The sequence below is a fragment of the Terrapene carolina genome, unplaced genomic scaffold, assembly GCF_002925995.2.
Source record: "Terrapene carolina triunguis isolate 2854851 unplaced genomic scaffold, T_m_triunguis-2.0 Scaffold310, whole genome shotgun sequence".
NCBI classification, from domain to species: Eukaryota; Metazoa; Chordata; order Testudines; family Emydidae; genus Terrapene; species Terrapene triunguis.
The window spans coordinates 3610715-3625533 of NW_020664661.1; the positions used below are offsets into that span (position 1 = coordinate 3610715).

Genomic DNA, 14819 nt, shown 5'->3' on the forward strand with positions numbered 1-14819 from the left:
CCTAAAGCCCCAGCTCCTGGAGTCAGGTGATTTCAAAAGAATCCCAGCCTTCCTCTTTAAAAGAACGTGTCCAGCCCTCGTGATTGCCAAGGAAAGCTTAGAAATGGGACCCCCAAGGCTCGAAAACCAGAGGCAGATACAAAGAAACCCAAATATAACATTTAAAAGCCTCTCATGATTTTAGAGCCAATCTCGCGATTTGGAGGCGTGACTCGTGGTTTGGGAAAGGCAGCAATACTGGTATCAGGTGACTAAATGCAGCTGGGCTCTATGGAAAATTTGGCTCCAAATGTCGTAGCCAGCTTTGCACCCTGATCAGCGCAGTGTAGAGACCCAAGGCTTCCAGCTACACGCCCACCCATCGCCCGTGTCTGAGCTAGCCCTACGCCGCCAGCTGCCCTTGCCTAGGTTGTGTCCATTGCTTCCCAGGTGGCCCCTTCAGGGGCGCAGGAAGCCTTTAGCAGCGGCCCTGTTAGCGGGAGGCTGCTCTTTGCAAACCAGCTAGAAAGGATGGCGCATCAGAGAGGATGCAAACCGGCTCCCCCCGGCTGCGCTTTGCCAGGGAAGGCAGCTGAGGGATGCTGCCCAGGCGCTGGAAGAAGGGTGGTGGGAGATACTGAGAGCCCAGCTACCTGGCAGGGTTAGCACGAAAAACACCCCCCAGGCAACTCATTGCATTTCACTGGCAGCTGTTTCCTGGGAATCCCCCCAGGGAAGCCCCCTCGTACGAGCCACTCGCCCCCCCCCCCCCAGCAGCCCCCTCTCCACCAGCCACAAGCAGAGGGATGCAGAGGGTTCAGTTCTAGGAGCCAGCACAGGCGAGACCTCCTGACCCACTTTCCAGGGCAAGGTAACTCTAGGTCATCGCCGTCTCGCTCAGCTGAGGCTGGCAGCTGCGCGTTTCTCTTCCCACTGGGGGAGGGCCCCGGCTCCCAGCCTGCTCGGGGCGCATGGCTGAGATGGCAGCGGAGCTGAGCCTAGGACAGAGCGCTACAGTCCAACAGCAAAGCGAACAGCAGATTGCTGACAGCCAATGGCGAGGGCAGCCTTAGGTGGCACCAAATTTCCGCCAACCAATAGGATCCCCTCAGCAAGTCTAAAGGCATCATTAGCGATTCTCCCATCCTCATCCTCTTCATCAGCATCCTTCTCCTCACCTGGCGTTGCTCTGCCAGTCCCAAGAAGAAAATAACAACAGCAGCAAGCGCAGGGCACCGGAAAGCTTCACTACCTCAGCCCTGGCAGCTGCAGCCTGCTAAGCCAAGGAGCGGGGACGCTGCTGAAGTGCTGCGAGGGCTCCCCGCGGCAAAGCACGATCCATCTCCCGGGATCACGTTACCACGGGCACCAGCAGAGGCGGCGTCTTCACTGAAGCGCAGAGCTGCTCTGCCAGCAGCAGCACGAAGCTCTCCCTGAGGGGGTCACAGCGGATCTCCGCAGAGGAAGCCGCCGGCAGTAGCTATACATACAGCTCTACACACGCGCGCAGTCCCCAGATGCCTGCCAGCATGCTCCAAGAGGAGGTAAGCTCATTACAAGAGAGTAGGGTGACCAGATAGCAAGTGTGAAAAATCGGGACGGTGTGTGTGTGTGTGGGGGGGGGGGGGGGTAATAGGCGCCTATATAAGAAAAAGCCCCAGATATCAGGACTGTCCCTATAAAATCGGGACATCTGGTCACCCTACAAGAGAGAGCCCTGGGTAGTAACTTCGAGAGACCTGCTACGTGAGCTCTGCTGAATAGATCCCTGATGCCACCAGCTCGAATCATTTCTTTTTCACAGGGGGTTTAGTTAACTAGAACTGGTAAATTCTGGGGGGCGGGGTTAAAATCTCGTTGCTTTTGTGTTACTCTCAAAGCATTAACAAACGCAATTTGCTGCTAACCTGAGACCGACTGAGCCCACAGAGGTGGCTCAAGATCTTAAATAGTTAAGTATGCCGCTGAAATCTCCTTGAGGAAGGGGGTGTGTGGAGAGAGGAGTGAATCATCAACTGCTGGTTTTGCGGGGAATTTTTTTGAACAAAGCCTTCAGAGCCATAGAAATGGTTCCATGCGAGTCTCTTGTGCAGATGGCCGATGGTTTTTATTAAAACTCCCAACGGAAATCTTGTCCTGTTTTTAAACCGACGTTCTCCTGCAGTGTTTGTAACCCAAACATTGCAGCACTGTGCTAGCCTAGGACACTCAAGGTGAAATTGACTAGAAACCAAAGTGAAATTGATTATGCTGTGAACAAGGCAAGAGTAAATGAGAGGTTGCAAATGTCCAGTCATCCTCAGCTTTTAATAATAACCTGGGGTGGGGGGAAATTAGCCTTTTAAAAATGAATGATCTCCGGGCAGTTTCCGTTTTAGACGGATTTAGCTGATTTCCCCCATCTAACGCCTCCTATCCACAGCCCGTCTGTGCAAAGTGGGAGGGAAATGCTACCAGCTCAGAATGGCAGGGTGTTCCCGCCCCTTTTCAGGAGTGTGGAGGACTACACGAGGTGCAGGGATGTGGAGAGCCCTGCCCTCTCTCCAGCAGAAATGCATGCCAGGACTGATGTTTTCCTTTCGTTTTTTAATATTTATTTAGGGACTAGATTTAACTTACACATCACCTGCCTTCTCTCTTTTTCTCAAGGTTGTGAATGGCCCTGCGCTATGTTGCTTGTGGGGTGCTGCCGTATACTGGCCTGAGATTGTATTACTGGGGTCTGGTCCTGAGTCCAGCTATACGGGGCACATAAACTCTAGTAGGCTGTCTGGGCTGGCTGTATACCGGGTTCACCTACTGGGTGCTTAATGTTGGCAGAGAGTGGGGGGGGGGGGAACATCTGTTCTGCACATGGGAGCTGCAGAGTCGTTCATGAATGAGGGGGCACTCATGTAAATGATCTAGCCACTCCCCCACCTCTGGACCCCAAAGCAGCCCTGTTCAATCCCAGTCCTTCTCTCAGGGCAGAGGCAAGAGGAGCCAGCATAGCCCTTAGGCCAGGAGATAACTCCTCTCTCTCTCCTCCCCACCCCATTGGTCTCCAGCCAAGTGAGCCCCCCTATCATGTCTCTCAGCTGGATTTCAGAGCTGTCTGTGGGCCATATGGCCTCTCGAAGGCCTACGCAGGGAAGATGACCAGCATAGTTGTGCTGCTATAATTATAGCAATGTCAGTAAAATTCCCTATGGGGTCGATCTGGGATAAGAGCATCAATGTGGGGTGTAATTATACAGGGATAGCTATGCTGGTAATTTTCCCTATGTAGACAAGCCCTGAGCCCCCTTGGCCAATTATCATGCAGCCAGGGAAGTATATACAACCTCCTGGTAGGAGGTCATATGGGTATATCTGACATTTGGGCTGGGAAGAACCCTAATGTGCCTAATATCTGGATTATAATGCATTTCTCAGGCACTTTAGGTCTGTCCCCAGAACCTCTGGATGTATCATTACTATGAACATAAGAATGGCCATACTGGGTCAGACCAAATGTCCATCTAGCCCAGCATCCTGTCTTCCGACAGTGGCCAATGTCAGGTGCCCCAGAGGGAATGAACAGAACAGGCAATCATCAAGTGATCCATCCCCTGTCACCCATTCCCAGCTTCTGACAAACAGAGGCTAGGGACACCATCCCTGCCCATCCTGGCTAACAGCCATTGATGGACCTATCTTCCATGAATTTATCTAGTTCCTTTTTGAACCCTGTTGTAGTCTTGGCCTTCACAACATCCTCTGGCAAAGAGTTCCACAGGTTGACTGTGAGTTGTGTGAAGAAATACTTCCTTTTGTTTGTTTTAAACCTGTTGCCTATTAATTTCATTTGATGACTCCTAGTTCTTGTGTTATGAGGAGTAAATAACATTTCCTTACTTACTTTCTCCACACCAGTCACGATTTTATAGACCTCAATCATATCCCCCCCTTAGTCATCTCTTTTCCAAGCTGAAAAGTCCCAGTCTTATTAATCTCTCCTCATACGGAAGCAGTTCCCTACCCCTAATCATTTTTGTTGCCCTTTTCTGAATCTTTTCCAATTCCAATATATCTTTTTTGAGACAAGGTGATCACATCTGCATGCAGTATTCAAGATGCGGGCATACCATGGATTTATATAGAGGCAATATGATATTTTCTGTCTTATTATCTATCCCTTTCTTGATGATTCCCAACAGTCTGTTTGCTTTTTTTGACTGCTTCTGCACATTGAGTGGATGTTTTCAGAGAACTATCTACAAATACTCCAAGATCTCTTTTTTGAGTGGCAACAGCTAACTTGGACCCCATCATTTTATATGTATAGTTGGGATTATGTTTTCCAATGTGCATTACTTTGCATTTATCAACATTGAATTTCATCTGCCATTTTGTTGCCCAGTCACCCAGTTTTGTGAGATTCTTTGTAGCTCTTCGCAATCTGCCTGGGACTTAACTATCTCGAGTAGTTTTGTATCATTTGCAAATTTTGCCACCTCACTGTTTACCCCTTTTTCCAGATCTTTTATGACTATGTTGAATAGGACTGGACCCAGTACTGACCCCTGGGGGACACCACTATTTACCTCTCTCCATTCTGAAAACTGACCATTTATTCCTACCCTTTGTTTACTGTCTTTTAACCAGTTACCAATCCATGAGAGAACCTTCCCTTTTATCCCATGGCAGTTTTCTTTGCTTAAGAGCCTTTGGTGAGGGACCTTGTTAAAGTCACATTGACTAGAAGAGAGTTGTGGGGAGACAGGGCCCCCAAGCTGGGATGCAAGAAGACAGCTCTCCAGCAACAAAGCTGTCTGGCAGCATGGATTTGCCCAGGTTCATCCTTTTAAATGGAAATATGTTTGATTCCAAATGTCTGCAAGAGAACCTGTAGAGTGCCTGGGGATCCTCCAAGGGGAATTTCTCAGCCTCTATAACAGTCACTGTGAGGAGGTATTGCTGAGGCTGTGGATTCTGCCCCTGGGAAAGGGAGGAGTTGGGTAGCCAAATAAACAGCATGGATTGCTTTTAATGCCTCCCTCAAGAAACTGGGCCACAGTGGAGCCCTGGCCCCAGAGGGTGCCCTGCCACCAGGAAGAACGTGTGTGTGAGCCAACTTCTAATGCCCTGCCACCAAAGATACCAAATAGCCTTTGGAGAGGCAGAGCCACTGTCCAGGCTTCCTCAGCGTGTCCAGAAATATCAGGCCTGATTCTGCCATTCCAATTGGGTAGTGACTACACACCCAGTTTGCACAGGTGGAAATGGCTGAGCAAGGCATAGCACAGCCCAGGCCCATTTGGGCTGATTCTCAGGGGTCAGATGCTCCAACAAGTGCTCGGCCCCTCTGAAAATCAAGCCCATCATGCCCAGATTCAGACCTGAGATGGGCACCCCGGTGTGTAGACATGAAGCAACCACACCTGGCTGAGAGGAGGATCAGTTACTCCAGATTTAATGAAAGGATCCTGCCTAGTGAGGTCACTCGTGCGTGATCCTTTCATTATGCATGTGTGATCTGGCACTCCTGCTAATACAGAGGGGTAAGGCATGTGAAGAATGACTGTTGTGTCATGCTTGCATCGGGGGAACTGGGAGCCAAGACTTCTAAGTTCTATTCTTAACTGTGCCACTGACTCACTGGGTGACTTCAGGCAAGTTACTTCTCTCTGTGCCTCGACTTCCCCATCTCTGAATGTGGGGGATAATGATACTGACCGGTAACCATGAGGTGCCAACTCCAAGGTTTTATCTAGGAGCATGCAACACTTTCCTTATCCCTATCACTCCTCACCCAGAGATCTCAAAGCACTTGGCACAGGTCGGCCAGTATCGCTCTCCCCACTGGACAGAGAAGGAAAGTAAGGCAGTGAGAGGTGAAAAGGTACCACAAATGGGTTGTGAGACTTAACCCAGTAATATCTGAACTGCCCTGAGATCCTCCATGGAAGGGGCTGTGGAAGGGAAAGGATGAGTATTAGGAGAAGCCCTGGGAACAAAGTGTGAATCTCATTCCCCCTGTTGCTGGTTTGCACAATGTAATTTATTGGTGGCTGAAAGGAACGAGCCCAGCCCAAGCTCTCAGGGACCCTTGAGTGAGCGATGTAAAACACCCATTGACAAAGCCAAATGAGAGTGATTCCCTGCTCCCTTAAGGGGATCTCTGCTGGTGGTGGTGAGGGGGTGTCTTTAAACACCTTCACTCCCACTCTCCATGCCCCCCAAAGCCCCAGGGCTGAGATCCACCCCTGTATAGGGCACGACAGATCCTGAGTGGTGCCTAGGGATGAAGTAGTGTCTAGGCTTCACTCTGACCCAGGGTGAGGGGTGGGTTGCACCACAGGAGAACAACATGCCATTGGCTGGGTGCTGCTGGGCCTGGCTGGAAAACCCCAGACCAAGTCCTGCTACCACTCAGAGGCTGCTTTAGTAACCTTCTCTCCCTCCCCACCCCCGCTCAGGATATGATGCGGGGGATGGCAGGGGTGGGGGGAGGGGAGGCTGTGATGGAGAGACAGCCAGCCCCAGCTCCTAATGCTCCTCTGTCCTAGGAGATGGGTGTGATGGTGGATCAGCAGCCCAAAGCCAGCCCCTCTTGATCCCTGTGGTGGGGACCAGATTGTAACCAACACAATGTTGTTTGTTTTTAATGTCCCCTCCCAATGCCAGCTCTCCAAGGATCTCCCCTCCTCCACCATCACCGCCAGGGCAATGAGGAATGGGGGAGCAGGCATGGAGAAGGCCCTGTCCAACCAAGAGGACTTGGGAGGAGACCGGGGCATGACGGACGATATCTTTGATGAGAGCTACTGTGAGAAGGAGGGCCCCAAGCCTGCCAAGAGATACGTCTGGAGGAACATCGTCCTCATGAGCCTGCTGCATTTAGGGGGCTTGTACGGGTTGTGGCTGATACCTGCAGCAAAGCCCGTCACCTTGGCATGGGGTAAGTGGAGGGGACTCTCCCATCTTCCCTGTATGACGGTGAAACTGCAGGGGGCGGAAGAATACAATCACCCAAAAGGGGATGAGGCCAGTGCCTGAGGGTAATAAAGAGTAGAGGTTGCAGAAACTGTCACGGGGTCTTCCAGGAGCACAAGAGTCAGGCTTGCAGAGCTAGGTGTCTCATGTGAGTGAAGGCACAGGAATGAGTTAAAGCTGGAGCTAATTCTTGTATCGCTTCCCCAAACACACAGATAAAAATTGAAACATTAAGTTAGACTCCAAGGCAACCTTGTACAACTTCATTAGGCTGTTTCACACGCAACCAGTTCCAGTCAAGGCTGCAGTGGATGAGAGATGACTAAGGCGAACCCGCTGGGGTCAGATACGCTCTCCCCGCTCAGACCTTCTGGACAGTGTTAGAACCAAACTCATCTTCTGAAATGCATGGCTGAGCTGCAGCTGGGATCGGGATGGGAGGTGCCGGCTCTCACCAGAGACCCTGTCTTTCACAAAACTTTTTCTGACCTATTTTGAAGACTTGAGCAGTTTGGTTAGTTCAGATGACGGGGTGTGGCGAAACGTGCCTAAAGTTCTGACTGCTTCTCTGATCCCAGCCTCTGACTATTACAGAAATGGAGCATTTTAAACTAGAGATGGGGGTCTCATTCATGTCTGATTTACACAGCTGGGTAAGAAAGCAGAGTCAAGCCCTCCAGTTTAGATAGTTCTAGTCAGATGCTCCCTAGGTAACAATCTGGCAAACCAGGCTGCTGGACAGTCCCTTGTGAGATCTGGCTGGGATCTCCCTTGCTGTCCTTTCATCCCACTGCCAGGCTTGGGCTGGTCTACTCTCAGAGGCTACCTTCTGGGATGCTTGGGCCTCTGGACCTGGCTAGAGGCTGGGAGGATCACCTTCCAGAGAGATCTCCTTCCAGAAGCAGGCAGGAGGCTTAATTGTTACCCCTTGGATTTCCAAGACCTGCTGGTTTGACTCTCTGCTCCCGTGACTGTAGCAGGCAGTGGCTGGTGTGGTTGCCACAGGCATGGTTCACAGTCTGCCGAAAGGCGGTGGCGAAGGCACCAGCGTGAAGCCAGCATCACTCAGAATGCTGCCATGCACAAAATGGTCCCTTTACAAAAGAATCCTATTGGGCTTTTACCCTGTGAAACTGATACGCTCCAAGGACAGCGTCTTCCCCTGCATCCCCCATAATCAGGGAACTGCGCATGCTGTCCCAGGGGCTGACCTCGCTGGGGGGAATATGCAGCATCAGCGTGTCCTTGGGGGAAGCTTTCAAGGCCCTTGACACTGTTTTGTGCAGCAGAAAGCCTTGCTCTTCGGGCCCCGTTGCTCTCTGGTGCAGCATTATCTGTTCTGAAAGCCCCAGCTCCAGCCTTGCATGCAGAGTTCTGGGAGCCTCACAGACCTGCTCCAATGGAGCGTCTGGCTGCACCCTAGAGATGGGCCTCCACCTCAGCATTCAGCACGGCAGCCAGAGGCCCTCAGAACTAAGTCAGGGTGGGGTGAGGAGGAAGGGGGTTGGTTTGGTGGGTTTCTTCCAGGGAAATGGGACAACCATGTGGTCCAGCAATGGGATGAGCTGGGGTCCGTGTGGGAGTTAAATGATGTCTGTCCTTCTTACCCTTCCCCACCTAACAGCATTTGTAATGCATCCCTAAGCACATCTGCCCCCTCTGTTCTCATCCCATTTTGCTCCAGTGCCCCCCAGTCTGTGTCTCACCTTCCTCTGTCTCTGGTAGTGCCTTAGATCTGTTCCTAACAGCACACTTGTGTTCTCAGTTCTGTACTGTTGCTTTTCTTTGCTGTTTTCTGTTTCAGGTTGATCTTTCTGGATTTTAATTTCAGTTTAGCAGTGCCCTACCACCTGGGACAGATGAGCATCCCTTATTCAGAATATATACTACAGTCGTAGCTCCAGTCTATGCTCTACCACTACTGTAAGCTGCGGAGTATGGGACTGTGACGAACTGAGACTGTTCTTAGAGTGGTCTGTGAGTGCTGACAGGGGAGTGTGGCTAGGATGGTCTGCACTGGGGGAGGGGAGACTGACCGACAGAGAATACCTGAGCATGTAACATGAGAACCCAGGAAGGGGTTAGAGGCCAGGTGACACCTATGCCCGGGAAACTGAACAAAGGCTGTGGGAGGGGTCGCTGAAGGCAGAGTTTCAGAAGCTGGCTAGTGACCTTGGCTGGAAGGCAGACAGGGCTCTGATCCCCTAAGGGGGCTAGGGTGCCCGGGGACCCCAAGATGAACCTAACTGAGGGGGTCCTGTTGTCTGCGCCTGTAAGACCTGTCTTGGACTGCATTCCTGTAGTCTAAATAAACCTTCTGCTTTACTGGCTGGCTGAGAGTCCCGGTGAATCGCAGGGCGCCGGGGGTGCAGGGCCCTGAGTCCCCCCACACTCCGTGACAGGGACCAATAGCCTATTATATTTTTGTAAGGAATTACTCATAGTTATACCATCCTAAACCACTCCTCTGTTGGCTTGATGTTCACACCCCTCAGAATCCTATAGACTCTCTGGTTCTATCCCCTTTAATTTCCATCTTGCTGGGTTCTACATACTAAGTTCTCATTGCTTTTCAAGCTCTCCAGCCCTTTGCTGATGTTTGCCCTTCTCAGTTCCTGCCCATGTTATATCACACAATCTCTTTCTGGACCAGAGTTCCCCAGAACTACATAGTATTGCTGGTCAGGCAATGTCCCTCCGCTGCAGCATCTGTGAGATCCCTTTGGTCTCTCAGCATTGCTGCTTTCTGTGCATCTCCCCTATCATTACTGTCCAGCCAGGGATTCTCTTTCCCCAGAGGCACTACCTGCATTTGACAAGGCCGACTCTGGACTCTTTTATGTCCTGACTGTGGCCCTCTGTTGTGGCCAAAACGCACGGAAGGGAAGTCAGGGAGGGTGGTATACCCTCACGGCCCTGTGCTGGGGGCCATTCTGTGCATGCTGTCCTCCTTGCGCTGTGGTGGAGCAGCCTGGGGGTTGCTTTGATTTATGGCCTGTAATGGCCATAAAGGGGCTATACATGGATCAGCATGGTGCAGGGGTGTTTTAACAATGCCCATTTCCTGCAGTGCCAGGAGTGGGGAACATGTGAGACATTTGTTCTGCGGTGCTGTGGGATCGTCCTTGCACTATGGTGACACCTCCCTGGGCCAGTTAGGCAGAGCTGGCAGCCAAAGAACCCTGGCAGCGCAGTACAAATCAGCTGCACTCCACCTGGGGATCTGGCCCATATTATCTAACCTTTCTACAGACGCTCCCGTGTTACTCTTTCCTCAAAGCTGTTGGCAACACCTCCTAATTTAGTATCCTCTGCCGATTTAATTAATGTGCCGCTTGCCTCTCCTCCAGCTCAGAGAGGAGGCAGGATATTTCTGAACAGAGCTGCCATCCAATTCTATCCACAATTACTCCTTCTAAACACTGGCCTTTGGAAATGGTGCATATGTGGTGCCCTTATAACTGCTCCTGGGAGCCTGTTCCATAGAGGAGTCAGACTTCCCTTCATCTTCAAGCACCACAGCCCCAGAGATAGGGGAGTAGTTCATCCCCAAGTTGTGCAAAGAGTGGAGGAACAGAACTTTCCGTCTCAATGCCAGTGAAGTCAATGGAGTTTCTAGATTCATAGATTTTTTCAAGCCATTCGGATCATCTGTGTAACACAGGCCAGAAATCCTCCCCCAGATTCTGTTTGATCTGTAGTGTATCTTTGAGGCATCCAGTCTTGAGCTGAAGACTTCAGGTGATGGGGAATTCACCGTGTCCCTAGATGAGTTATTCCAATGGTTGTCCGTGGTCCCCTGGAATAACTGAAATCTGAATCTGGCTCGCAGAGAGGGTAAGGCCAACACTTTCAAAGCGGCCATTGAGTATTGGGTGACCAATAAGAACAAAAAGATGGTCCCTGCCCCACAGAGTCTTTGATTAGCTACAGCAGTCGGTCACAACCACCAGGCAGGGAGAGCACAAAGTTACTGTCACACGGTTTTGACTGATATCAACAGGGGTCTCAGCTGCAGCTGAAATCAATCAGAGCTGCAGGTGCTCAACATCTCTGCAAAGCTGACGGCTGTCTCATGTTGGGCACCCAAAATCAGAGGCTACTTATTTACATTTCAGTCCAAGGTCCATGCCCAAGGCTGCACAGTGAGTCAGTGGCGGAGCTGGGATTACAAGCAGAGTTTTGGGCGCCCGGCCCTGTTCTTTAACCCACTCCCCGCTGCAATAAAACCTACTCTCTTGTTCTGCCAAAATTCCTTAAGTGCCTTGTCTCCCTTTCCTTGTGTGCCTCCCTGTATTTGTCCACCACTCCCCTATCAGTTAGCTCTCCCGTAGGAGGTGCTATAAGCCAATCACTGCCTGGCATTTGTCTAGCAAAGGGATAGCTGAGGTTCCTGAGCCCCTCTGTCACTCTGGTGGCCTTTTCCAGTACCTTAGCCAAGAAACAACATGACCAAGACTGAAAGCAGTGGCCCGATGCAGTGTCTCTAGGCCCGGGCTCAGGGCTATAAATAGAGCATCTAGTTCCCTAACCCACAGTTTTCTTTTTAATGCCATTAAAGTTGACTAAAGATTCTCCAGTTTAATTCTCCAGGGACCCAGCTAGGGATGCTCTGGATCTGTCCCCTGTATGTTGCCTGGCTGCACCCTTCAACTACTTGTAGAAAGCATATGGCCTAGTGGTTAGAGCATGAGCTGGACTCCTGGGTTCTAGTCACAGCTGTGCCATGGACAAGCGGTGTGATCTTGGGTAAGTTAATTTGCCTTCCTGTGCCTCAGCCTGTTTGTACAATAGGTATAAAGTCACACAGAGGTTTCATGAGCTGAGGTTTGCAATATGTTTCCACAGCATCTTATGTCTAGGGAGCACCGTGGGTTCTGACAAATTCCCCATCACTGAGAAGCCTCTCTCTCCCCGGCCCTTTCCTCTTGCTCCTTCATGTGCTTGTCACTGGGGTTCCAGCGGAAATCCTCATCCGGACCTGCAAAGCTGTATGTGACTGATTGAACCTTCCCACTCTTTTTCCTTTTCCTGCATCTCCCTGGTTCCAGCAGGATCAGCCATGTGGAAATACTGAGAGTCGCCTTTCCTGCCAGAAATAGGGGACTCATTCCCTCAAGGGCTCCTGACCCAGCTTTGCAGACCTGAGAGGTGCTGAGACATTTAGGTTTTTTTTCTGAAGCAAAACCACACTCCAAACCTTTTGATGCTGTCCTGTCATTAAACCAAAGCTGGGCCCGACCCGAAGCCCCAGGCCCAAGCCCCCTCCTGCTCCGACAGAGCTGTGGGGCAGGCCAGCTCAGAACTCTGTAGCCCAGGGCCGTCTCTATCAACATTGCTCCTCTTCTTGTGACCTCTTCTACTGTTGATGTCAATGGCAAAGCTCTCACTAACTTCTATGGTGCAGAGTCAAGCACTTTGTTCTCCACCTTTCTGTTCCTTGCCCCCTTCCCCGCCCAACCTCCATCCTCCTCACATCACTTTCACCTGCCTTGGGAATCAGTTGCTCACCCGGTGACCCCTCTGCCCCTGGCAGATTTCAGAGCCTCCAGGGGGAGAGGAAGTTTGACAAGGGAGGATATGTAGGGATAGGCAGAGTTATGGAGAGCGTTGGTGGTGGTGGCCAGAAGCTTGTTTGATATAATAGTAGCTGGGGAACCAGCGGTGGATATGAAGAGAGGAATGATGGGATCTGATCAGCAGACATGGAAGATGACTCTAGCAGTTGCACCTTGTACAGTGTGGAGTGGGGGCGAGTATGTGCTTGAGACGCCAGAGGAGGATGGTGCAGTAGCTGAGGCTGGACATGAGGGCCTGAGGAGAGGTGTGGCCCTGAGGGTGGAAAGAAAGCCTGATCTGGGAGCTTCGAAGAGGAAGAAGTAGCAGGTGATTACTGGAGAGTAAGCACGGATCGGTTTGAACTAAGGAGCTGTGTGAAAAACAAATGGGCACTCCTGGAAACTATGGTGATAAACAACAACCAAAGGCTTTGTATTTAAAAATAGATACCCGGAGGATAACTCTCACTTGTCCTTCTTTCTCCCAGCAGCCACTGGCAGAATCCACATTGTTAGGATTTTAGGTGGGGTGTGTTAAAGGGCATTAAGTGGGCACCAGAGGTACTGCCAAGTTTACCTGTGATTCCTGCTTATATACACAGGCTGAAATCAGTGCAGTTGAATCATGGAAGGTATTTTCCCAGGGGATATTAGGATGTGGATTTTGCACTGAACAAGGATCGACTGGTAGGCACTGTGGGTGCATCCCCTGAGATTACAGGGAGGTAGGGGAGAATGTTAAGGTTTCTTCAGTTCTTGTGACTGAGCTTTTGGCCCTTCCTTCTGATCACATTTTGCTTTTCAGGTGCATATCCAAGCTCCCAGTTCTCCTCTGATATTCGAGCCCTTGGGGTGCTGTTGGAAAAGTGCCACAGGGTCTTAGCTCTAGGACCAGTAGCTATAATCCATTGTAAACTCTGTCCTCGGGCCAGTATATGGGGATAGACCTATGCACACGGGGACAGGGTGTCATGGGTCTGGAAGACAGAAGAGCACATGCTTTTTATCCAAACAGGCCTCTCTCCTTAAGGGATGGAACTCCACCTGACTGACTCATGACAGCACCACGGGGGAGCAAACAAAAAAAGCCAACTTGATACTCTTCCAATCCACCACCAATCACTTGTGGCCTGTGTATGACTTGACAATGAATCTAGAAGCTGAGCAGAGAGTAGAACTGAGGAGTAGGGAGAGGAGGCGGGTGGGAAGGGGGAAGCTGAGCAGTCTTCAGTCAATGATGGAGCTGAAGGTATGGTCTAGGATCTGATGGGACAGCCATTTCCCCCAGCTCACTCCTGCTTGGTATTCAAAAGGGTGGGGGAGAGAAGATGACCCTGTGTGTAGTTCACTTTCTGTAACATCTAAAAACACCTGCCAGTCAGTGTGATGTCTAACATTGTAGTGTGTTTGGGGGCCTGGAAATTAGGGTTACCATCCGTCTGGGTTTCCCCGGACATGTCCGGCTTTTGGGTCTTTAAATAGCCGTCCGGGGGGAATTTGTAAAAAGTTAAAAATGTCTGGGATTTCCCCCCGGACGGCTATTTAAAGACCCAAAAGGAGGACAGGGCAGCCGCGCTGGGGGAACCGCGGCAAGCCGGCGCCGCCAGCGCCACTCACCTTTCCTCCCTGGGCCCTGGGGCAGCGCGCAGCTGAGATCTCGCGGCGCCAGCCCACGGGGGCCCCCCTCCTGGCCGGCAGGAGCCTGCAGAGCGCAGCCCTCCCCCTGCCCCGGCACACAGAGAGGCAGGGAGGTCTCACTCCCCTGCGTGCTGCAGCGGGGCGGGGCTTGTAGACTCCGGCAGCAGGCAGCTGTCGCCGGGCAGAGAGCTCCCCCCGCCCCTGCCCCCCTCCCCTCCCCTCCCCTCGACCCGACCCTAGGAAGGGGCCAGAGGGACTGGGAGGGACCTGCCTGCTGCATGCTTCCTGAGAGCCGCTCCAGGTAAGCACTGCTGGGCTCACCTGGCCCCCTGGCAGGTCCCTCTGGGGGGGCTCCCCTCAGACCCACTGCCCTCAGGCCCCACCCTGACCCTGTTCCCTCAGCCTCCCCTGCAGTTCCCCCTGTACCTCCCACCCCGAACCCACTGCCCTCAGTCCCTGCCCCCGTTCCAACAGCCTCCCCCACAGTCCCCCTGCTCCCCCCAACCCACTGCCCTCAGCCTTGCCCTACCCCAAATCTCTTCTTCAGCCTCCCCCGTCATCCCACCCCCATCGCTCCCCCTGCTGTCCCACCCCCTCAACTTCCCACCATTCCAGTACTGCTCCCCTCTGTCTCATCCCCTCCAGACCCTGTCCCTCTCCCCAACCCCCCAACCCTCCCCAGCCCAG

At 51.9% G+C, this 14819-nt stretch overlaps 1 protein-coding gene across 1 annotated transcript in view; it reads left to right on the plus strand.

The window, feature by feature from the left end:
• Positions 1-1112: 1112 nt before the first annotated feature.
• Positions 1113-14819, plus strand: part of SCD (stearoyl-CoA desaturase) — a 23929-nt gene continuing 10222 nt past the window's right edge. The window contains exons 1-2 of the mRNA XM_024218719.3: positions 1113-1523; positions 6628-6901. Coding sequence (XP_024074487.1) covers positions 1497-1523; positions 6628-6901 — 301 coding nt within the window. The 5' untranslated portion in view covers positions 1113-1496. The remainder of the gene's footprint in view (positions 1524-6627; positions 6902-14819) is intronic.